Source organism: Lynx canadensis, chromosome C1 (genome assembly GCF_007474595.2).
Source record: "Lynx canadensis isolate LIC74 chromosome C1, mLynCan4.pri.v2, whole genome shotgun sequence".
NCBI classification, from domain to species: Eukaryota; Metazoa; Chordata; class Mammalia; order Carnivora; family Felidae; genus Lynx; species Lynx canadensis.
Window position 1 is genome coordinate 155,104,436 of NC_044310.1, and position 26,098 is coordinate 155,130,533.

Genomic DNA, 26,098 nt, shown 5'->3' on the forward strand with positions numbered 1-26,098 from the left:
CGTCTATATCTGCATAGAAGAGGAACATTCCTTGCTATAGTGAAAAGGAAGGCCTTTTTAAAAAAAAAATCTGCAAAACCCTACGCATCCCTAGCATGTGATGCAGAGGCCAAGAGACCTCTGGAAATCCACATACGTCACTGCCCCGAAAGTAACAGCTCAGCATACAAAGAGGAGAATCCCTTTTAAAAATAGAGTTCTGGAAAAAGAATATAACCAGTCAGGTATGACAGGACCTGTGAAGGAAAAATTCCCAAGACTGAAGTGTTTGAAAGCTGAGGACCTTTTCTTACAGGGCTTATTCCTAAATGATCTTCCTTCACAAAAGACCATATTTCTGCCTTTGGGTTCAACTGCCATTCTCTTCCCACTCTGAAGCTTATTTTTCTACACTGAGTATCCAGTGCCAGTTACTTGCCTGATGTCACCAGTTCTAATCACAGTTTAAGTTAATCTGAATCTTAGCCCATACAAGTTATTCAGGTATCCTTAATGTGCTGTAATTCAAAATGTAAATTGTGTTTTTAGATATGAGCTACCAGGGATGGCAACATGCGTGCTTAGGAGCATTGATTTTAGGTTCTGAATTTTAATCACAGAGAAGAACACATGAGATCTGTCCTGATTGTATGAGTGTGTATGTAAAATTATATACATATACATATACATATATGTGTATACATATACGTGTATACATATATACACACACACAATTGAATTACTCCAATCTCAAATAATGTCACTTTAACTTGTTGACTAAAATAATCTTAGAAGAATTTTTAAATCACAGTTAGGAACCATTGATCAAACCTTTTAAATGGCAGTCAAAAACCAAATGAAATTTGACGTTAGTAGAAGTGGGCAGTCCCAAATACTCTTCTAAGTGCAAGGACTATGACATGGCAATTAGGTTAAATAACATTTTACACATATAATATTTTTAGCATTCCTAACATGTTTTTAGAGGAGATGGAATGACTATAATTGGACAAATTTTAAAGTGGTAATTTTTAAAAAGTGATTTCTTTATCATATACTATTATGCTAAGATAAGCCTGGATTTGTTTTCCTAGCAATAACCAGTAAATTAGTAAATACTGTTTATTTTTATATAATTTACATATTTTTGTTATAACTAAAGAAACCAAAGAGTATTTCAACGGGAATCTAAGATTTAATATCCATTTTCTGTTGTCTTACCACTAGAATCAAGACCATAGAATAGACACATATAATAAGGAAACATTTCACATATTCATATACCAATAATTTTATATGACTTGAATCATAATGATATTATGGGGTAAGCCAGAGAGTAAAATTTATTCAGATTTGTTTTGTGACTTAATATACCCAAATACAAATAAAAGTCATGCAGAGGGACTACAAAAAATTCAACATTTTATTTTTATTAGTTTAAAAATACACTTTTATTTTTTTCTAAATACTATCAAAAAGGACCCAATAATTTTAATATGAGCAAAAAATCCAATAGGAGAGTACAACCTGATGGAGAGGGCATGGATTTGAAAGCCAGATTGATCATGGTTAGAATCCTAGTTTTAATCAGTGAATAGTAATAATATGCTGGAACGCTCACTGAATTTCTCTGAACTTCCATTTTTTCTGTTTGTAACAGGGGCCACTCACTTCTCTGCAGGATTATGGCAAAGATATGTGATCAGGCATATGAATTACTTACATATAAAAGCCAAGCAATATTTATTTTGGCATTATTACTATTAACCTAAAATATGTTTAATATTTACCAAAGGATGACCCAAAGCATTTAAAATGATCAGCAGTAATTGAAATCAAGAATAGAAAGAATTTCTATAATGCAGGCCATTTTTTAATTTATAAGGTCACTTTAAAATTGCTAATGAGTAAACTTAAATTTATACTTTAAAAAACTTTATTAAATAAAGGTAGTATTGTGAGGATTCTACTTTGATGAAATTTAAAGTAAGACTTTGGTTATATTTATTTTTTAAAGGATAAAACTTGCAAAACTTAGCAATTCCAAACATAGGTTTCCCTTATTGAACTGTCTGAAGATTGGAACTTTGCAATTCTCATAAATGAAACTGATCCATATCAGTATAGGTTTCCCCCGCTATCCAAAAGCAGAGCATTCCTAATAAAACTTTTTGTAAATGGAAATGGCATAAAGAAACAATTACCATTACTTTATAGGGAAAAGTTTGTGAGCATGGCCAGGCATCCAAAATAACCTCTCTTAGGCTTGTCTGATACTTTAGGACACATCTTGCTAACAGATGCATGAAATAAACTGAAATAAGGCACAGGTGCTCACACACATAATTCAAAGCTATGGCAGCTTGATGTTGAGATGCTGAATGTGGCTCTAGGGGAGGGAGCTTTGGTGGGTCCAGACTCCTCTCTGTGCACTACTTCTAGGATGGCTTGCTGCAAAACAAATGCTGAATGCTATTTTTGCTTTTAGCCATTTTCATAAAAGTGAAAATCCTCTTCAGATTTCCTCTGTTAGCGAAAACAGGTACTCATGTAGGGCTTTCGTAAAAGCTAAGCGGCGAAACGTGAACTTTCAAAAAGCAGGGGATGCATGTACTTGAGCATAGTGACAACGTTTACAAGAAGTTTGTTCTGAAGTTGAGTGTCCAACATTTCTGTGAAGGCTGCTCGGCCTTTAAGAAAAGTTTTAATTTTTTTGATGTGGATGGCAAGTGATTCTTACCTCGAATATAATATGGATTTTCAGTTCTGTTGTGCAGGGTTACAGTTTCATTTTCTTGGGGCCATCGCAAACACTTATGCTTCAGATTGCCCATGAAGAGCCCCATGCCAATCAGAGAAAATACACTCAGAAAAAACAGAGTTAGGATAATGACACCAGTAAGTTTCTTCAAGCAGTGGGTCAGGATCCCTACAAAAGACTTCAGACCTAAAAAGAGAAAGGTTTGTTTTTGATAAAGTAAAATATCTTAGTAAAGCAGCATTAGCAAAATTCCTCCATGGCAAATGCCTATCCCATTAAAATCAGCAGCTTTGTATTTTATAATCTAAAATACATTATCTATATCTAATAAATAAAATGAATAAAAGTCCAAACTTCGAGGTTTCTATCTTATTGCTAATTTGTTACACCTGATAAAAAATTATTCAGACACAAATTTTAAAATTAGTTATTTGTTTCCCTATACTATAAAGAACAAGACTTTTTCTCTTGCTTACTGCTTTCTATACCAACCACCATTGTTTATAAGCATAAGTAAAAGTGTGAAGTTATAAATCAAAATGGATTACAAATGTTGTCAAAACAAACAGTTTGAAATAGCAGTATTCTATACTATTCTTTCATTAACTTTCTAAGAATTCAATTTTTAGAACTGATTAAGTAGGACATGAAGAAATTAAGAATGACAATAATACACAACGGTGATATATGCAGGCTGTATTTACATCAGAACACTTACTAATCGAGAATTCAGCCTTAAAGCTGACTTTATTTAAGGAACTCATTTTTCTATTTTTTAAAGAAAACCTGCTCCAGAAATCTCACGCACTGTTGGTGGGAATGCAAATTGGAGTTTCCCCCAAAAAATTAAAACTAGAGCTAGAGTAAAATCCAGTAATTACACTGCTGGGTATTTATCCAAAGAAAACACTAATCCAAAAAGATACATGCACCCCTATGTTTATTGCAGCATTATTTACAATAGCCAAGATCGGGAAGCAACCTAAGTGTCCATTGATAGATGAATGGATAAAGAGATGTCATTTACATATGTGATAGAATGTAATTCAGCCATAAAAAAGAATGAGATCTTGCCATTTGCTACAACATGGATAGATCTAGAGGGTATTGTGTTAAGTAAAATAAGTCAGGCAGCAAAAGTCGAACACCATATGATTTCACATATATGTGGAATCTAAAAACTAAACCAAATGAACAAATTAACAAAAAGGATAAACAGACTCATAAATAAAGAGAACTGACTGGCGGTTGCAAGAGGGGAAGGGGTTGGGAGATGGACAAAATTAGTAAAGAGGAGTGGAAGGTACAGGCCTCCAGTTATGGAATGAATAAGTCATGGGGATGAAAGGTACAGCATGGGGAATATAGCCAATGGTATTGTAATAGGACTGTATATTGACAGATGGTAGCTACAGTTGTGGTGAGGATAGCATAACAGACTGAGAGAATCACTATGTTGTACACTAAAGTTGAAGTAACATTGTGCATCAACTACATTTCAATTAAAAAAAATTTTTTTAAACAAAGCTCAATTCTGAAAACATAAAGAAACAAAAAACAAAAACACTGTAATTGTATTTCATAAATAATACTATGTATTTTCCTTCCTGCCTGTCTTCCTGCCTTCCTTCTTCTCTTTTTTCCCTTACTCTCTTCTTATTTGTCGTTGGTCTGTTTATATTTAGGATCCTAATAACTGTTCAGCTCAACAATGGAGAAGACTATACTAGTTCTGCGATGTTACCAATATTTCTGTTTCCGTTTTATTAGCTTTAAAATGGGGTTAATAATACCTGTTTCATATATTATTATGAGAATTGAAAATCTATTTTTTTATTTAGAAATTTTTTAATGTTTATTTTAGAGAGAGAGAGAGAGAGAGAGAGAGAGAGAGAGAGAGAGAAAGAGAGGCAGAGTGAGAACAGGGGAGGGGCAGATAAAGAGGGAGACACAGAATCCAAAGCAGGCTCCAGGCTCTGAGCTGTCAGCACAGACCTTGACCTGGGGCTAGACCTCACGAACCATGAGCCAAAGTCAGATGCTTAACCAACTGAGCCACCCAGGTGCTCCTGAAAATCTTTTTTAATGACCTTGTTGGATGATTGGGTTTCTTTAATGTCTTAGGATAGGGTTAAAAAAAAGTTATTCCTATGGTTTAAAAGAAATGAGATATCTAGATTAAATAAACAAATTTTAATTTCTATCATCCAGAAATACTTATTTATAGCCTTTTTTGCCACTTGGAATTATACTATTAATTTTTTTTTTTTTTTGCTATGTGCAAGTCTTATTTATTTATTTATTTATTTATATTTTTATTAAAATTTTTTTATGTTGTTTTCAGAGAGAGAGAAAGCTGAGGACAGAGAGAGAGAGAGGGAGAGAGAGAGAGAGAGGGAGAGAGCTCCAGGTAGAGCCTTATGTGGGGCTCCAATCCATGAACCATGAGATCATGACCCAAGCAGAAGTCAGGAGCCTGATCTTTAACCAACTAAGCCACCCAGTGCCCTGATAACACCATATTCTAATGCTTCTATTACCATTAGATATTTATTCACCAAGGGTATTATAGTTTTTATCACTTTTTTTGGAAAGGGTATTATAGTTTTTATTACTTTTTTATTTGTCTATTTCATCATCTCATTTTCATCTTGCACTTGAGTCTAGGTTTTCTCCTTTTTTAATTTTTAATTTTAACTTATTCATTTAAATTCAAGTTAGTTAACATACAGTGTAGTACATAAGAAATCATCTTTCTTGTAGTGCTTCAGAAGAAAACCTAGACTCTTTGGAAAAGTAGCTATCTATTCATGTCTTCTGCCCAATTCTTCACTGGATTGTCTGGTTTTGGTGTGTTGAGTTTGATAAGTTTTTTATAGATTTTGGATACTAACCCTTTATCTGATATGTCATTTGCAAATATTTTCTCCCATTTCATCAGTTGCCTTTTAGTTTTGTTGATTGTTTCCTTCACTGTGCAAAAGATAAAAAGCTTCTCAACATCCAAAAAACAAATAATCCAGGGGAGAAATGGGCAGAAGACATAAGTAGAGACTTTTCCAAAGAGTCTAGGTTTTCTTCTGAAGGCCTACAAAAAAAGATGATTTCTTATGCTAGCCCCTATTCCTTAGAGCATATTTTTTAAAGAAAAAAGAGGATTATTTTCATTCTCTTAAATAGTATATTTCTCGTTTTGTATTGCAAAATACTTTCATACACTGTATTGCTTATGCACCTGGATTATTTTCTCCCTTGAAAAAATGAGCAGTTTTTATCAGCCTATGTGTTTCTAACTCCAGTGAGTATGTTCTTCTTGTATTAGCTTGGATTCACCTGATTTGTTCTATAATCTTTAATCCTGAGCCTAAGATGAAGACTCAGGTGATGCAATTTTATGTTCTAGCAATTTGCGGAAAGTCATAAGGGAGCTTGAATTGTGGGAATTCCTACCAGGGCAACTCTCACTGCTACTTGTTTCCCGGGTTTGATGAATTTGCCATGCTCATAGGCCATTTTTCTTAAATAGCTTTATTGTGCTAGAATTCATAAATCATATAATTCAGCCATTTAATGTGCATAAATCAATGTTTTAATTTATCCACAGGGCTATACACCACCCATCACCACATTCTTCAATCTTCTTGCTGTTTTTCCCTGCCTGGACTCCAAATATATTGTACACATATATCTGGCCTTATTGATGGTTTTGCAGTGGACAAAAATTATCTGTAGATATAATTTTTGGTATTAGGACATTTGCCTCTGTGTTTATTGGTCCACCTGTTTCAGACTTCTGACTCAGTGGCCAACAACACTGAGTGGAGCTGTTCCTAGCTGATTGTTTTTATTCATTCTTAACACAAATTAGAAGGTGTAGGTGGACTTCTCTAGGAGATCTTTAGAAATGGGAGCTGTAAATTAGTCCTCAGCATCTTCCATCAACGTGGTCACAGCTCTACTTATTCAGCAGAACCTCCTTGAACTCTGTGGCATGTGGAATGCATCCTATCCAAGCACTCCGAGCCAAATGGAATTTATCTTATTTTATATTACTTTGTTCATTTCAACTCATTTTTAGATGTAGTGCGGAAAAGAAAGCAGATTAGATATCTGTATAGATTTCTATCTCTCTCAGAGGTATAAAGACAGTTTTATAAGATGTAAGAATATTTAAGATGCAAGAATAAATAAGTAGAAAATAATATATTTTGATTAATGTCTATATTTTGTTATCATAAGTACTGAACCCAACTCAAATAAATGTGATTTTTTTTTACCTTTCCTGGAGTGGCTGAAGTAAACTTCTAGATCAAATAATTCATGATTTTAAAGACAAAACACTGGTCAATTTAGTATTTCTCCAAGCAATGACAGGAGAGTACAAATTAATACAGGGGAGTACATAAATCAAAATAAAGACAAGGACTAAATGTCATTTCTTACCTTGGTTTAAAGGAATAATTTTCAAAATTCTCAAATTTCTTGTAATTCGAAATATTGGAATGAAGTTTAGAGGTAAGTACCTTGTTACATGCCTGTGGAATTAAGTTAGAGTTATTTAGAAGTCATGTTGAGTTTATATTGCTTATGTTTGGCTTTTTACTTTTTACTTTTACTATTTAAAAGTTATTTTTTAAAGCACATATGCAAACATTTTTCTTGCTCTCACTGTTTTATTTTGCAAATACTTATATTATTGATTGGAAGAAAAAGATTGCTACAGTGCGAGATAGCCAGGTAAATACTACGCCACAAACAAATTGTGACAGTTTATAAACCATTGACACTGTGAGTAGTCATAATTCCATACCAAATACTCTATATTATGTTCATAAATATTTTGTTATCTAGTCAGTGAAAGGTGGTTAAAAATAAGAAAAATCTATAGCTTTTTAAGTACTGAGATTTACTTTAAGCACTTAGGGTTTTGATGATCATGATGGTGATGACGATGGTGATAATGGTGTTGATGACAGCAGAAGGCAGGGAGGGTATATAGTGATTAAGGGCACAGACTGTCGCCAGAGTCCTTTGTGTAGAAATCCAGGCTCCCAACTTACTAGCTGTGTGACATGGAAAAATTACTGATTCTTTCTTGCCTCAGTTTCCTCAAAAGTAAAGTGGGGATAATAATACTTCCTAATTCGAAGACTTTTTGTGGGGATTAACTAGGCGAATGATGTGAAATGCATAGCACAGCACCTGGCACATGGGGCTAAGTATTAGCTACCAGCAATGGCAATAGCAGAAATAATAGCAGTAATAGAAGTAGTAGTGATAATAATTTCAATGATATTAGCTACTGTTTTTTTATTGCTTACAACATGGCAAACATTGATTATATGCTTTTTGTTTCTTTAAAAAAGTCAATCCCAAATGTAAAAATAGAATATTAAAGTTATTTTTAATAGGAGTTTGATGCCAGTCATCATTTCCTTAGCCATAAAACAGAACACACTAAACAAAAGCATTGAAAAACAAGTATTCATGTCAACCATTAGAACTTAATGTAACACTCTTGGAAGTGTGTGTGTATGTGTGTTTAAAATACCTTATTCTGATATCTAGTATGTTTATTGGTCTCAAGCAATGTAGCTAAATAAAATGTAGGTTGGAGATAAAATCAAATTTGTTAGGATTGTCTCATAAGTCTCCAAGAGATTTTCTGCTCACTGAAAATAATCACTTAAAGTTCCAAAATTCAACCTCTGTTGTTTTTGCTTCAGATAGAAAACACAGATAATATCCCATTCCTTCCATTTTCATTGCATATTCTGAGGGCTAGTTCAGTTGGACCTGCCTGAGAGAATGCATTATGGTTATAATTTATGAAATATTTTTGTTCACAGAAATTTTACAAGCAGAAAACTTGGTCAATCGCAATGTTTCTTCATGAAAAGTACTTGCTTAGCAAGTTATTAAGATGTTTGCAATTTAAAGAAATACTCACTCAAACAAAGTTACACTGAAATCGAGCCAGTTCCATGGATCACCAAAGAAATAAAAAGGTTCTACCCAGATGCCTCTTGAAATGAGTTTTATAAGTATTTCAAATGTGTAAATTCCAAGCAAAGTATTCCTGCAGAAAAATTTTCAGATAGACATTGAAAGTGAGAATAATACATTGTCAGCTCCAATACTATGTCTGTGATAACTATTTGTCAACCAATCTACCAACCAACCAGGTAACAAAAAAGCATAAGCCCATTGAACCATAGGGTAGGGCTTTAGTTAGGGCTTTTATGGTGGGCTATGTCTTACAGCATTAACCATGAAATTTGACTATCAATCTTTTCAACAAGCCCTAGCTAGGGTTATAGTCTTGATACATATTTTGGAAAATAATGAAAATAAAAAGTATCAAATTCATTCCATATTGGAAATCCCACAATAATTAACTGAATTATAATGGAGTATGAAATAACTAATTTTATTATGTGCATATATAAGAATTTCTGTGGTGAATCAGTTTTATATTTACCTTCCAAAATCAGTTAGTTTTAAGAATACAATTAAAGTTTGAGAGGTAGCACCAAGAAAGGCTTCTTCTCTAGAAATTTTAATGGGTCTTTCCATCACTGTAGTCCAACGAAAGCCACACTATTCACATCCCAAACTATTCTCATCACCAAAACATTAAAATTGTTTAATTGACATATGTGTTTTTACTAATTTGCTAATTGTGCTGAATGTACAAATATTATGTACAATGAATGTTATAATATTATATATGAAATATAAATAGTAAATTATGAAATGTTAAATATATAGTATATAACATACTGTAATACAATATGTTAAATATAAAATATAATTGTATATGAGATAATGTATAATAAAATTATATGACTTACTGTAATGCTGGGCCCCATTTTGGCAACTCAGTCATGGGCATAAATATGCAGTCAATCAGGACACTAATTAATATGAACAGTCGGAAAAAGGTAGGTTACAGTCAAGGAATAATGGGTAAAAAATAATATTGGAAATATGTCTCTATAATTTGCTTATATGTATTTACATTAGATAAAATAGCTTCTTAAATGTCAAAAAGTATACTATTCATATTGAAAAACAGGAGGATTAAGATTTGTTAATATTCACTACTGTTGGGTGTGCTAGAAAATATATTTTAAATGTATTTTCAAATATGGAACACTTAGTGCAGTTACAATCAAGATTCCAATATGACCCAAAATGAGATATTAATTCATAAGAGAAAAGTACTGCAGTGATATTTGACTAGAATAGTTGCATCTGATATTAGTACAGTCTAAAGCCAATAGAAAAGGATATGGATGAACCAAAATCTTAATAGTTGTTCTTCTAGTTAAACTGAAAGGAGAAAATGTACACCAAGTGGCACTGAATCTGAAGATTGTTCTTTTTTTATTTAATACTATGAAAGTCTGTAAAACAAAAAAGAACATCAACTAGGAACTATAATCTCATCCATTACACAGCATATTGCTAATGATCCTTTCAGTCGTGAATTCTAACAGTTAACACTTTTCTTATGATATCCTTTTAGAGACTAAATCAAATGGAAAGGCTAATTTTTAAAAACATTTTCATTGATATTTAGGTTTATCTACCACTTTTTCTTTTGCCAGTGTTCTACTTAAGAAAGCCATTTGCCACACTCAAAGCCTCAAGTTTTCCTGTCAAATGGTGTAAAAGGAAGAAATCGATATCCTGATGGCTCATGAGAATGCAATTAGAGAAATCAGAATTTAATGAATATAAAAAAAGTTAATTTTATTCAGAGAAAATAAGGTATGGGATTACAACAGTAAAGATGACCCAATTCACTGAAATATTTTATTAATCCTAGTAATTATCTATGGTATAAAAACCGCTTGTATGTTATCATTGACATAAACATACCTAAAACAGAAAGTTACATTATGTGAGATAAATGTATTGGAATATAGAAACATTAAATCCAAAAATAATGAAAGATTAGAAACATCCTAAAAATGAGTTATATATGTATACATGTGTACATATGTGTATCTATATTATATTATTATATATTATAGAGACACAGTGAAAGTATCTACCTACGTATGTATGTCTTTGCATGTATGTCTATATATACACACATACACATATACACTTTTATTATATATACATATTCATTTGGAAAATTCATTTATTATGGTGTGAGTAAAAATACATCATATATATTGAATATTATATAGATTATACTATAACAATATATAATGTAGTATACAATGCAATATGAACAATATAATATACTACATGATATATATATAAAATACAGTCTACTATATACTATAGAATTGTATATGACATAATTGTATATTAGAGCTATCTATGGTGACTGTATATTGGTATTTACACTTGTGTATATATATAAATATACTAGTGAATATAAATATGTATATTCATTGATAGTTTATGAATACATGTTCTAAATGGAAACCAAACTGCTATTTCTCCTCAATAAAATACTTCCCTAATATACAATCTGTGGATGTCTGTATTGTAGTTATTTTCCCTCTTTCCATTTGAAATGCAAAGAGAAAAATAAAAGGGCCAAGAAAAATCTGATTATTTAAAATGTGCTTTCTGTTATTTATTAGAACAATCTCAAACTTCATACAAGAGGTAATATATGTGCCATCAACTAGTTTATGTTATTGTGAAGTAATGAGTAAATTCCAGATATAGCAATTATTCTCGATAAAGTTTAAGTGCTGAAGTTATTTAATTTTAGAATTATTTATTGGTATGCCCCCCTTAACAAAATAAACAATATAATTCACATTTAATGATTTTGCATCATCATTAATAATACTACTTTTTATACTAAACTACCTTACAATTTTTGGCTTGTTTTATTTTTAAAAACCCTTGGTTTTGTCTTCAATAACAAACTTAGATTTGCCTACCATATCTGTATACACTACAAAGAACTCAGAACTCTGCTATATTAGAGTCACTTCTAAGGTTATTATGTTTTATCAACTGTTAGGTCTTATGCATAGCAAAAGTAAAAGCAGAGATAATTGAGATGAGGACTTAAGATTTTCACTAAAATGTTCTGAGGATTTTACAGGTGTTTTATAGCTAATGCTGCATAACACCCATGGAAGCTACCAGAGATACTGGAATCTTTGTTAGTCTATACATTTACACTGTAAAATGCCAATACTCTTCTGTGGTGCCAAATACTTCAAAGAGTTATAGTTATGCAAAATCATCACTTTGCCTTTCATCTAGAGCCTTTGGTTCAATTCCATTTTGCCCATTTGGTAATTATCACTGAATGCTTTACAAGAAAATCAAATTACATTTGTCCACAATAGGGCTAATCCTCATATCTCCCAAACTTGGTCTTTTTAGAGTTGTTTCAATTCTGTTAGTAGCACCACCCTTATTCCAGGCTGGAAATCTTGGTATTATTAGTCTGTCTTCAAATCCTGATATTTCTTCTCAGGTTTGTTACCTTTTCCCCTCCTCTGAGACGCTCCTATAATCCAGGCCCTGTGACTGAAGGCCTGGATTACTCTCTTTTCTATATCACCTTTCTGAGCCTATCTCTTCCATGTAAATTTAGAAATATTCATATTAAGCTTACTTAAACATTGCATTCATCACATCAGCCTTTGGCCACCACATTAAATCCATGTTGACATCTTCATTACCTCATTTTATTCCCCACAACTTGCAACAAGGGTCTAGTTGTATTACCACCCTGCCTCTTCCCATTCCAATTAATATCAAGATTTTCCCTTTGCATTGTGAAAATTTGAAGTGTTCTCTAAGTTGTAACTCAAATTCCACTTTCTTGAGGAAGACTCTTCCAGCTTTGTCAGCCCACACTGCTTTCTGCCTTTACTAAGCATAATTACTCTTATTTTTATCATTTTTGTGCTTGGCCTTGGATTGTGCAATTATTTAGTAGATTCTTCAAGTCATTCTGGGGTTAAGACAGGAATTCTTCATTCTTTTTTTATACTATCTCAATTACATTTTTTGCATATCTGAAAAAAATAATGAAAATGCAGTCATGATAACTTCAATTATTCCTTACATTTTTATTCTTGTAGTAGGGGTCCACATCTTCCAAAGGCTCCGACATCATTCCTTGAGGAAGATTCCCATAAACAAATGGAAGCTCTTTTCCAACTTCCAAGTCAGTGTTTGGCTTTAAATCTTCTCTTTGTTCCTCATTGTGTTTTTTAGCAATATGCTGTTTCATAAGTTCAAGAGACTCCCTGGTGAAGGGGACAAGGCCCTTCGGTTCTGGGGACGCCATTTCCAATTTTGTACCTGCAAGAAATGTATTTTCTGCAGTTCTATATAAAATTTGGGTATATAAAGAAAAATTTTAAATTGTAAAAGCTTAGGATATGAATAAAAGTGAACACCAAACTGAACATATGCCTTCAAGAAAAATTCCCAGGTTTTGTACATATGAGTTGTTAGATTAGGTTTTGTTATACTTGATACTATATTTATTTGTAAGTTCATGCGTAACCAATTCTACTTCATAACCAATTCTACTTCATTTACACATCTACTGAATTCTCTTTGTTTTATTAAAATCTGCCTTTCAGTTTCTCCCTCAAATAAAAGAGTTCTAAAGTTCTAGAGACTTTTGAGGAGCCAAATCCAATTATTCCTCTCTTAGCTGTATTTAACCATTAATTAGACTTATCTTCTTTAAACTCATTTTTCACTGCCTTTGGGCCCCATTCTTCTGTGTCTCCGCTAATAGCTCTATTACTTCCTTTAACTCAGTTCTTCGTGACAATTTTTAACTTTGATACCCTTTAAAATTCTGCCTTTTCCGTATGTTATATCTATTATTTGGTGAATACATAGGCAAACACTGAGTTTCAATTACTATACATGGATATTTACATGTACATTTCCCAAAACACTCTCTTCCCTGAATCATCTATGTGGCAATTCCACCGATAACAGCAATTTAACAAGTAAAAACAAGATTCATTGTTTTCCTGAATGACTAGAATTGCTCTTTTACCTTTTAGCCATTGAAAAACAAAACAAGGGGCACCTGGGTGGCTCAATAGGTTACACATGGGACTCTTGATTTCGTCTCAAGTCATGATCTCACAGTTCCTGAGATCAAGCCCCACAACAGGCTCTTCACTATCAGTGTGGAGCCTGCTTGGGATTCTCCCTCTCCCTCTCTCTCTGCCCTTCCTCCACTTACATGTGCATGCTCTCTCTCTCAAAATAAATAAATAAATGTTAAAAAAATTCCTCTGCACTGAGATTAAAAAAAAAAAGAAAAAGAAAACAAAACAAAAATAAAACCACACACACAAATACACAAACTTAATACCTTGAAAATTACTCATGAAATTTTTGTTTGTCATTAATTCCTCTGAACAAAATATTTTTCCTACAACTATTTTCAATTATGTAGTTAAATATTATCCATTATTTACGTATCTATGTCATGGTAGTCATCTTTACAATTCTATATCTGGATTGCTCTAGTAGTCTCTACAGGTATCTCTCAGTTTTTTTGTTTCTTTGTTTTTTTACATTTATTTATTTCTGAGGGAGACAGAAAGAGAGAGAGACAGAGAGAGAGAGAGAGAGACTGGGGGAAGGGCAGAGAGAGAGGGAGACACAGCATCCAAAGCAGGCTCCAGGCTCTGAGCTGTCAGCACAGAGCCTGACGCGGGGCTTGAATTCACGAACCCCGAGATCATGACCTGAGCTGAAGTCGTACACTCAACCGACTGAGCCACCCAGGCACCCTGGTATCTCTCAGTTAAAAAAAAATTGGGGGCGCCTGGGTGGCTCAGTCGGTTGAGCGTCCGACTTCGGCTCAGGTCATGATCTCGAGGTTCGTGAGTTCAAGCCCCGCGGGGGGCTCTGTGCTGACAGCTCAGAGCCTGGAGCCTGTTTCGGATTCTGTGTCTCTCTCTCTCTGACCCTCCCCCGTTCATGCTCTGTCTCTCTCTGTCTCAAAAATAAATAAACGTTAAAAAAAATTTAAAATAAAAAAAAATTAAATGTTTATTTATTTTTGAGAGAGAGAGAGAGAGAGAGACAGAGCATAAGCAGGGGAGAGACAAAGAGACAGGGAGGCACAGAATCCCAAGCAGGCTCCAGGCTCTGAGCTGTCAGGAGAGAGCCCCATGTGGGGTTTGAACTCAACAGACATGAGATCATGACCTGAACCAAGTCAGAGGCTCGACCAACTGAGCCACCCTGGAGTCCCTAGGTTTCTCTCAGTTCTAGGTCTTTGCCTATTTCAAGTCATCCTACAGGCCACTGAAGTTGGTTTTCATTAAATATCATTTCATGCACAAATTTCCCATTTACAAACTTTGTTCTATTTTCTCATGTAAAAATATGTTCTTTTGCTGATTTTCCCCATCCCAATTCCTGTCAAACACATTTCACATATCACAGTTTCTTGATGGGAGTCAAAATGCTTTGAATTAGTATAATTTATAAATACAATCTACAGATAATGAAGTTTGCCCTTACATATAAAATCTCCCTTTAAAATATCTAATAAGCTTTCAAAATTGTATTCCTTATATAGAATTCCTTGAATACGTATTAAACAGTTTCTTAATGACTCGTGGTTATAGACTAGTATAAACAAAATCATAAACCTTGGAATTAAATATACCTACATTAAAATACTAAATTCTGTTACTAATATTCTTAGCAGTCTCAGTAAAATTACTTGATAATCTTGAATCTGTCAGTCACAAAATTGGGATTCCTTTTCAGGTTAAATAAGGATAAATAGAATTATATGGGTGAAAATGCCAAGTACAGTGGCTGGCACACAATAGGTGGGAAGTAAATATAAATTTTTATTTGTGATAAGATTTTATATCTTAGTAATGGACCAAATTTAATAGAATAATTCATAGGAGGAATACATGTAAGGTTTTGAAATTTGAATGAAAACAAACCATCAGTACAAGTGCAGTAGATGTGTTTTTGCAGCAGAGAAAACTGCCAAGGGGGTTTACTTAATAGTAATTGCAGTATAAATCAATACTGGTTTGTGTCTGCCCAAAAATGCTAATATAACCTTTGCCTGCTTTGAAGGAAGATGGAGGAGACAGTCTTTCTCTATTCTGCTGCATTCCATGACCACATCCAAAAGGCCTGTATGTAAACTGAAGGGTCTTCAGACGGGGTCAGAATGTTGATTAGACTCAAGTCACATCATCTACAGACCGGTTAAAAGAATGGAGAATATGTTAGTTGAAGCAGAAAAGACTCAAGTGTAACGTTATTGTTTCCAAGTATCTGAATGTTTCTCACATAGAAGAGAAAGTAGATTTAACTATTATTTGGAAAAAAAAAAAAAAAAAGAAAAAAGGTGAACTAGGATCACTGAGATGAAGCCAGAATAGATTTGATTCAAAATAATAAGGTACTTTCTAAATAGCTATAAAAAAATGGAATAGGGTGATTTGGACATTAATCTTCCCCGTAACCAGCCATATGAAATCATGGACTTGTTGACAGTTGAGTAGGATCATTTAAATGGATCCAAATATTGCTTGGTTGCTGCCTTATAATTTTAGAACTATTCAATCTTAAAATCGTTGAATTGAATTTTTACATAACCTAAAAATATCACATGAACTAAAAGTCTGGGCTATTAGCTAAACTGAATCTATGCAGCACTGAATTAACAAAATCAAAATCTTTTTTTTTTTTTACATTTTTTTCAGATTATAATAAAAGTACTTTTAATATCTTATATTTTTAGGGATCCATCATAATTCCTAACAAATATTATTAAGCTTGCATATGTAAAGAATATTATTCTTAAAAGTAGACCTAAAGGGAGGTTCAAAATTATTGCAAAGATGCTATTGTTAATGAAAACATTTTTGGATGCCTTCCATTGAAACCTCAAAATTCAATTTGCAAGCCAGTCTTCTTATTACATAGCCTAAATATAATTTTCTTTTTTTTTCTGTTATCACCTCATACATAGCAAAATAATCTTTGATTCCTTATTCCGTCACCTACTAGCTGTGAGACTTTGATAACATAGCTTGGTATACTTTCCTCATATGCAAACTCTGTAATCCTTTAGGTACCTCACAAGGTCATAAATATTAAGCCAGACCATATACAGAAAGTCTGGACCGCAGTACTGATTTTGTCAGTGCTAATTCTCTCTTCTAACCCAGTAAGTTATCCCAGAATACATCTTTAGTAATAATTTGATGTTGAATGAAACTACTCTGGATTGTTGACTAGGTGAATGAATGGACAGTAGGCATTATCTTCTATGATATGACAAAGAAATGCAAGCACTTACCAGATGGAAGTGGCTTGCATCCTACTTTTAGATGGCTGAGTGAAGACTGTAAATTATTGATCATTAAATCATAATTCAATGAAAGCATTTCTGTGGGGAATTTATAAAATATGGTCCGGGTACTATGCTTCCCAGTGAGTGATCTTAATATAATGCTAAAGCCTGAAAAATACAGATTAATAATCTGTCCATTAGACTACTTTAAAAAAAAAAACGAATAGCTAAAGTAAGCTTTTGGTAAGAATGTATAAAGTACACTCAGACTTGGACTCTAACAAGTTCCAGTTGTACTAATATTTTATACTTTTGATGAAAGTGCAAGCCAATTCTCTTGGACATCAGTTGAAAGAAGCAGAGCCAGCATCAGTATGGGGGAAAGAGGTATGTTCTTATAGAAAAAAAGATTCTCCTTAAAACAAATTTTAAGCATTTGAGATAAGCCAAAATTTATCATAACAATTATGGCAAATATAATTATAGTTACAATTACTGAGTGACTACGATTTGAGAGGCATTCAACGTACATGTTTTTAATTCTATTCCCTCATATTCTCACATATTATCCTTGTGGTCACCATTTTACCAGTCAGGGGAATAGAAATTGATGAGTTGCATGATGTCTCCATCACTGTATAGCTAGTTATGTGGTGGAGGGAGATGTTAACTCAGGTATGTCTAAATCTAAATTTGAGTATCTTTATTTTTGCTGTTGTTGTTGTTTTTAATTTGAGTATCTTTAAATGATACCACAAAAGTGCTTATAAACTGTAAACTTTTAGATAAGTGTAAACAATTGATACCTCAGAATGGCTACCTTAGAGATATTCAAAAACCAATAGGCTTACTGGGGTAACTTGCTTTACTAAGTAACTGACAGATTGACGTCAGGTAGGACTGTCCGGAAATTTTCTTTATGTAAGTGTCGAAGTCAAATATTTCAGAAAATTTTGTAAAATTGAAGGTGAGCTAGCATAGAAGACATTAATTTGGAAGGGAGGAGGTGCTGTCTAGTAATGTAATCTACATAGATTGGAGAAATTTGTTGTTGTGTGAATCATGGTGGGACTCTTCCTGCAACAGAAGTGGAAAAGACCAGAAAATGTAGATAATGACTTTTCCAGGGTCTTATGGATCTAAGGAGTGACAATGTGATCTTGCCAGACAAAACAAATGCATCAGCTCAAGATTTCTAATTTAGATTTAATGACACAAAATAAGAAATGCTGTGGAGAATCCCTTTTTTTGCAATAGAGATAGAAGCTTCATCAGGAACTTCCATAAGTTTTGGGAGTAACAGTAGCAATGGAGCCAGTAGCAGTGACCAGTGCTTTATTTTTGGTGGTTTGAGCAGAGGTATTATGCCCACTGTACTGGTTCTGTCGTATGATTTTGGCTGTGATCTTGGCTATGACTTAACAGTGCTCTGCCTATGACTTCTTCCTGTATTTTCTTCTGTAGATACCCAAATTTAGGATCACTGGGAATTGAGTTTTAATCTATCATACAATTTTATTTTACACAGACTGATTTTGTTATCATCATTAAGCATAATTTTTTAATGTTTATTTATTTTTGAGAGAGAGGGAGAGAACGAGCAGGAGAGGGGCAGAAAGAGGGAGAGACACAGAATCTGAAGCAGGCTCCAGGCTCTGAGCTGTCAGCACAGAGCCTGATGCAGGGCTCAAACCCATGAGCCATGAGATCATGACCTGAGCCGAAGGTCAGACACTTAACCGGCAGCGCCACCCAGGCACCCCTCATTAAACATAATTTGAAACATTAGTATAATTAGAATCTACATAAAAACTGAATAGTTTGTTTCAAATAAGAATGGGAAAATAGAGGTTATTACATAGCTGATACAAGGAAGTTCACGGAAAATGCTTTTTACCTCCATTATTTTCACAATTAGGGTGAATATTCTCTTTCTGTTAGTCATTTTAAATCAAATTTAGAACCCATATTCCATAAGGGCTTTGGAGCATGAAAAAGCATGCAAATGAATTTGGTTTCCTTTACAGGCATTTTGAAGTTCAGGCATTCTCTGCCTTCTAGTTATGCTGATGGTGTGGGTTTATATAGTTCTATTTGTTTTTATTTTGTACTGTATTGTGTGGAGCATATATGTTGAGGTTCAGAATTGGACAGTTTCCATTATCCTTGTCCATATACTTCTTACAGTCAAATAAGATTGAGATGGTTCAATAATTTAAATGCAAAAAAAAATAATAATAATAATTTAAATGCAAAATAAAATTAAAAAAAATCTAAACAATGAAACTTATTTGAAAAAACTTAAGTCAACATATTCATACTAATTTAAAATGGAAGTCCTAATTTCATGATGCAAACTTCTGGCTAGGATTTGAGGAAATAAGCATTCTAATTAACTTTTTTTGGTAGTGTTAATGGTACAACTTTTCTAGAAGGAAGCCTGGCAGTAGTTATCTAAATTACTCAGATTGCTAGGGTAAGGTGCTCTGAGCATTATTTTAATAGTAAGAATAAAGCAGGTAACATGTATTTCAGGTGCAGCTGCTAAAATAAATAAATAAGCAAGCACACAACACATACACACATATATACACATGTATATATACATACATATATATCTGGATCATATGACTGATTGCAATACCACAAAAAGAATATGGAATATGGAAGAAGTACCAGTTTAGATTAGGGATGGGAGAGGTAATGTTCTGTATTTTTGGGGTTTGATGTGTATCTGAAATACCTAAAAGGAAAAATTTAGAGATTAATTAGAAACTTGAATCTGGAGCTTAATAAAGATAATTAGATTGTATATGTTTGTGCATATGTTTTGTATACATACATAAATGTATGTGTATATATTAGTACATATATACACATATAACTGTATATGTATATATACATATGTGTGTATATGTATGTGTATATATATATATATATATACACATATATACCAAATATGGATATATAGTTATATAGATATATAAATACTTGAAGTCCAAAGAGCACAAAAGATTATGTGTACTTGTAAATGTGTGAAATTCTTTATGGAATGATATTAAGGACAGCTCATTGAAAAGCATCTACCTATCATTTAACATTTGAGATTTTAAAAAAATTTCAGAAAGTTATTTGACATATCATTACTAATAAGTGTTTTAAGCCACATGGGTAAAATATTAAAAGGAGATATCATAGTCAAAATATTGAAAACACTAAAAGAAAAGTGACATATATTAGGTAACAATAATAAGGATGATTACTGGCTTCTCATCATAAAAATATAGAAACCGGAAGAGTATAGCAATGTCTTTAAAGTGTTGCAAGGAAAGACAAAAAGGTAAAGCTAGAATTCTACAGAAAGCAAAAGTATTTTTCAAGAATAAAGACAAAGATATTTTTATTTATTTTTTAATTATTTATTTACCTATTATTTTGACAGAGAGAGACAGAGACAGAGAAAGAGAATTTACTTATTATTTGACAGAGAGAACAGAGTTGGGGAGGGGCAGAGAGTGAGAGAAGGGGAGAGAGGATCCTATGCAGGCTCCACATTGTCAGCGCAGCACCCCACTGAGAACCGTGGGATCTCATGAACCGTGAGATCATGACCTGAGCCAAAGTCCAGAGTTGGATGCTTAACTGACTGAGCCACCCCGGTGCCCCAAAGATATTTTTAGATGTTTCAGATGGAAATTTAGATCTTCAAGAAGAAATGCAGAGAAAGAAAAATGATAAATATTTGGGAAAATATAAAATATATAAAGCTAATTACCAAAACCAGGAAATAGCCCAATTGTCCATGAAGTGAATAGACAGAAAAATAAAAACTGGCATATCATATAATAGAACACAGTCCGACAATAAATAATAAAAAAATGAACTACTGGTATGCATAGGAGGACTAAGTCCAAAAATATTATGATGAGTGAAAGAAGCCTGTCAGAAAATACTACAAACTACATGATCCACTTTATATGAAGTGCCAGAACAAACAAAACTAATCTCTAGGGGCGGAATAGGAACTGACTGAGAGGGATGATGGAACTTTCTGGGGTGATAGCAATGTTCAACAGCCTATTAGGACTTCAGAGTACACAGGCATACACATTTGTGACTACTGATCAAATGACACCCTTAAAATTTGTGCATTTTACTTGGTTTTACCTTTAAAAAGCCCATAAACAAATACTGGGTTCTAGTTAAATATATGAATTATGAAGTGTTTATGTGTGAGGCGAGGCCTGCTGGTATTTGCAACTTATTTTGAAAGACAATATGAAAATGTGAAGAATTGATGGATAGTTTGAGGAATGCATAAATAGATAAATGATAAACTAAATATTATAAAATGGCAATTGAAGACTCTAGGTTCTAGGTGTGTGAATGTTCATTATACAGTTCTGTCAATTTTCCTATATGTTGGAAATATTTTATAATAAAAGTTTGGGAAAGAGTTTGGTTTTGGGGCTAGATTATCTGGATTCAAACCTGGGCTTTAGCATTTTCTGCGACCTTGAGCAAGGTACTTAACCCCTCCATTCCTCAGTTCCTCAACCATAAATGTAAACAGTAAGTGCTTACTTCATAGGGTAATGTGAGCATTGAAAGAGTTAATAAGTATAAAGTACATAGAACAGTGCCTGCCAGGTACTACACAATAAATACTAGGTATTACTATTTTCAGTCCTTTAAAGCATGGTATTTTTATGTTTAACCATCTTTTTTTTTTTAACATTTATTTATTTATTTAGAGACAGAGAGAGAGAGAGAGAGAGAGAAACAGAGACAGAGAACAAGTGGGGGAGGGGTAGAGAGAAGAGTGCGACACAGAATCTGAAGCAGGCTCCAGCTTCTGAGTTGTCAGCACAGAGCCCGACCCGGGTCTCGAACCCAAGGCCAGTGAGATCCTGACTTGAGCCAAAGTTGAACACTTAACCGACTGAGCCACCCAGGTGCCCCTATGTTTAACCATCTTTTTAATTGAAATTATGGCCCTATTTCCTGGAATTTATAAAAAGAATATGCAGAATGTCACCTAATTTCTTACTGATAAATCAAAGTGATGATAATATTCAATTATAATAATTGCAGTACTATGTCATCCTTAAATAATTTTTCAAACATAAGGAGTTCCACTTTTTACATTTTCTTTTGCTTTATTTATTTAATCTCCTTTATCATCAGACTTCTAGATTTTATTCGTGCTGCTTACAAGTTATTTGCTTCTCTCTGCTTTCTAACAATTGCCTCTAGCTTGTTAGGTATAAACACCATACTAATCGACTGTGAGGGGGCAGCCCAAGATCTCCAATGGAGAAAGAAAATCAACTTTACTTTAAGTGTTCTGGCACTTCACGGGGCGCCTGGGTGGCTCAGTCGGTTGAGTGTCCAACTTCGGCTCAGGTCATGATTTCGCGGTTTGCGGGTTCGAGCCCCGCGTCAGGTTCTGTGCTGGTGGCTCAGAGCCCGCAGCCTGCTTCGGATTCTGTGTCTCCCTCTCTCTCTGCCCCTCCCCCATTCACACTCTGTCTCTCTCTTCTTCAAAGGTAAATAAACATTACATTAAAAAAATAAAATAAAATAAAATAAATGTTCTGGCACTTCATAAACCTTCTCCCTCCTCCCTATCCCTAAGCGTCATTGTTTTCTTATCCTGAGATATAGCTGGAAGGGTTGAAATTGATGAAGGTTGACTCCTGGATAAATAAGGCAGAACACACATCTTTTTAGATTCCCAGATTCCATGCAGCTTTAGAAGAAGCTGATGGTATTTCTCTTTACCATAAGTATAATCTAAAACATGTCACAATTGTTACCCAATGACTTAATGTCCCAAGGGTATAACTATTTCAATGTGGGAGGACTAATTGGAAGGCAGCTTGCTGGACAGACCTACCATGTGATGGAAAATAGCCATTTACTCCTGTAAGCATGCAAGCTCTAGTCTCCAAAATTGGCTCAGGCTTCACTCCATTTATTGCATAACTAATTTATATTCCTGGATTCTTCTTGTATTTATATCTCTTTACTCCAGTGTGATGATCACTTTCTTTACTCCAACTATTTTTCTTGCCCTGTTATTGTTTTACTCTTTCCTGACTTAAATGACTTCAGATTTATGGCTCTCATCTTTTTATTATCTGTGGTTGGGTTCTGCCCAGAGTTCAGCCAGTTTTGGCTAAGGCTCCTCAATATGTGTGTCTGATCCAGGGTTGACCTACTCTGGGTCCCCCTTCTGGGCTTTTGGTGGCTTCAGACTTCCTGATTGCTCACCTCCATCCTTCCTCAGTTCCCTTGCCCTCATCCCTCTCAGATCCCTGGAGTACATTATTGGAATATGTTCTCTTGCAGAAAGAACTATGTTATTGTTTTTATTTGTAGTTCTACATTTTAATATTTTAATTTCAGATATATGGAAAAAATGAACTTTAATTTTTTTAAAAGGTTGTTCTTCATTTTTATATGTCATATAGGGCAGTACATTTAACCATGGTGTTTCTTTTTGACATAATTTATTTAGCAATCATTTGTGGAACATATGCTTATTAAGTGCCAACACTGGAACTACTGATAAAATACAGTCACTGAATTTAAGGACAATGAGAGACAGACTTTTAAACAAATAAGAAGCAAGTCATCTTGGTCATCTCTGAAAACTAAGCTTTAAGAGCAACAAGGACTAAAAATCATCTTCAACATGTCAAAGTTTCCAATAATCTCAGAACAATTAATGTCTCTCTTCTTGAGGGAGGATAAATCTAGGACATTAAGCTTCAGAATGATACAATCAATATACACAATAGAATTAGAAGTTCATAACAGTGTCAGATAATAAACTTTCCCTATTTGCATCTGAATTGCAGAGCTATGAAGAACAATGAACAGAAGGAAAACTTAGCGACAGTTGAAATACCAGGAAGGGATGCAGTTGACTAGGAATAGGATGCCACTATGCCAGTGATAAAGTCAATAGAAAGCGAGGTTGCCAGGAACACAAAAATGAAGTTGGTTTTGCCTCAAATATTCCCAACTGAGTCTTGCAGGACAAGAAAGGTTTTGGTTTCCTACCAGTGAGTCTGGGAAAGGGGTCTAACCCAACATTCTAAACCACTCTATGTCCCAGATGTCTCCAGATGTTCTCAAAACTTCTACTGCTTTGTGAAATTGGCTTCTAGACTTTCTGAATTATCCCTTGTTACTCCAACAAAATGAGAAAGTTGTAAAGGAGCCAGGATCTTCCTAGAATTGTATTTATAGTGAACCCAATCTGTCATATTCTTGACCAAAAATTTCTGACCAGAGCCCATTACAGCTCAACAATTGAGAGAAAAATATGCTTTGTTCCTTCCCAGAGGAATGCAAAGGGGCTCTGTTATGCAACCAGACTCTATAACTTGCCTTTAATACTGAAGTCCTTGATGCATCTGGCCCCCCCAATATGCAAGACCTGATTTCCTTCTGTTTAAAAAAAATCCAAAACTGGCACTCTCCTTGGAGCTCTTGGGAACACTCACAACTAGCTGACCTCCATGAATATCCTCTTAGTCTGCATGAAACTGTTACATCCCCATGAACCTTCACTGTTGCCCACTTTTTGAGCAGTAGAACTAAGCTTGTAAATCCACAAACTAGCCCCAAATCTGTGACCAGATGGAAGAGTTCAAAACCAGTTGTTTTGTATGGCCCACCATAGTCTGCTCTGGGTTAGCTTGAGATAGGCACAAGACCTTCAACAATGTACCAGACCTCGGGCAGCTGACTAGATAAGGTAGTCAAATCTGCAGTTCACAAATACTGGGGCTTCTGAGAGGACAGAGATGGTGAGAGGATGGTGGTACTGAGAGTTGTAAGGAAAGAAAATCCTCTTAATGCAGTTGATTTGAATTATACCAGCCTTTCACTGCATATTAGAAATGTCCTGGTGCTAATATTGAAAATCTAGGAGGCAGCAACCCAACCCGAACAGATAATTTCAGAATACCTTGGGCGTGGGCCTCTTGAGATGAATCTAATGCAGCTTGCTAGACAAAAAGATTCTCTTTTGGCATATACCCAAGCTTCTTCCACCCACCTTTATAAAGCAAGCAGAGACATTACATTTTGGGGGATTGTTTTTTCTTGTCTGAATTCCTAACTACAAGAGGTGGAGAATATACTAGAATTGCTGAGGCAAATACCTGCTTTAGAACATAACTTCTCCAGAAGATCCACATATTTTTCACTTCTTTGGGCACCTTTTCCCCCCTCATCTCTAAAATAGTCCTCATTCTCTGGATGCCTATTTGGTAATGATCTTAACAGATGTTGTCATTTTGTCACAGAGGCCCTGGTGTAAAACAGCTCTGATGTTTGAAATCAAAGAAATGCAGCTGTGACATCCACCTTATCTTACTTCCAGTTCCTTCCAAGATAATTTCCAATACATCTGATCTCATATTTAAGTAGGATGGCCATAAGTCACAGTTTGGGGTACAGTTTGGATTCATGTTTAGTGTTGAGAGCTAATTATTAATAGCACTCTCTTTCCTTTTCCAAAGCATCTTTAATTGCATGATGAATGACACAGCCATCCAAAAAGTGAGCCAATGCTCAGCCTCTTTATATGAGTTCCTAGGGAAGAGGCTATATGGAGAATATTGTATATCGGCAACTGCAGCTGTGTCATCTCAGAGACAATGAAGGACAGCCAAGAAAGGGGTGCCAGATGTTTTTCCTCTCTCCTTATCTCATTCCCTTTTGCTTCCCCGTCCCTTAGTTTGATTCCCTGAGTGGAGCGTGACAGGCATGCAGTCAGGCTGGGCAGACAGATTCTGCACATGTAGGAGGGGAATTCCCAGGACAGCCACAGCTTTCTTACCTTTTTCTTACCTTAGGGAATGGAAAGTACAGCATCTAAATAATCAACCTCTATGCTTTCTGGGAAGCTGGAGCTGATCCTAGGGATGAGCTAGGTTAGCTTTGCCAAAGAGAATTATGAAATGTTCCACTCTATACTATATGATAGATATTTATTTACTCTCCTAATATATTTACTAAAAGAT

At 34.3% G+C, this 26,098-nt stretch overlaps 1 protein-coding gene across 3 annotated transcripts in view; it reads right to left on the reverse strand.

Annotated features, from left to right (window-relative positions):
- The window catches only part of SCN7A (sodium voltage-gated channel alpha subunit 7), an 84,010-nt gene that overhangs the window by 51,675 nt on the left and 6,237 nt on the right, over positions 1–26,098 (reverse strand). For 2 of the 3 annotated variants that reach the window (XM_030326262.1, XM_030326265.1), the window contains exons 2-7: positions 12,804–13,042; positions 10,037–10,149; positions 9,595–9,684; positions 8,691–8,819; positions 7,184–7,275; positions 2,720–2,926 (exon numbers count right to left, since the gene is read on the reverse strand). In XM_030326262.1, the coding sequence (XP_030182122.1) occupies positions 2,720–2,926; positions 7,184–7,275; positions 8,691–8,819; positions 9,595–9,684; positions 10,037–10,149; positions 12,804–13,042 (870 nt within the window). Of the gene's footprint in view, positions 1–2,719; positions 2,927–7,183; positions 7,276–8,690; positions 8,820–9,594; positions 9,685–10,036; positions 10,150–12,803; positions 13,043–26,098 lie in introns of those variants that run through there. The other variant, XM_030326264.1, reaches the window with a different exon arrangement.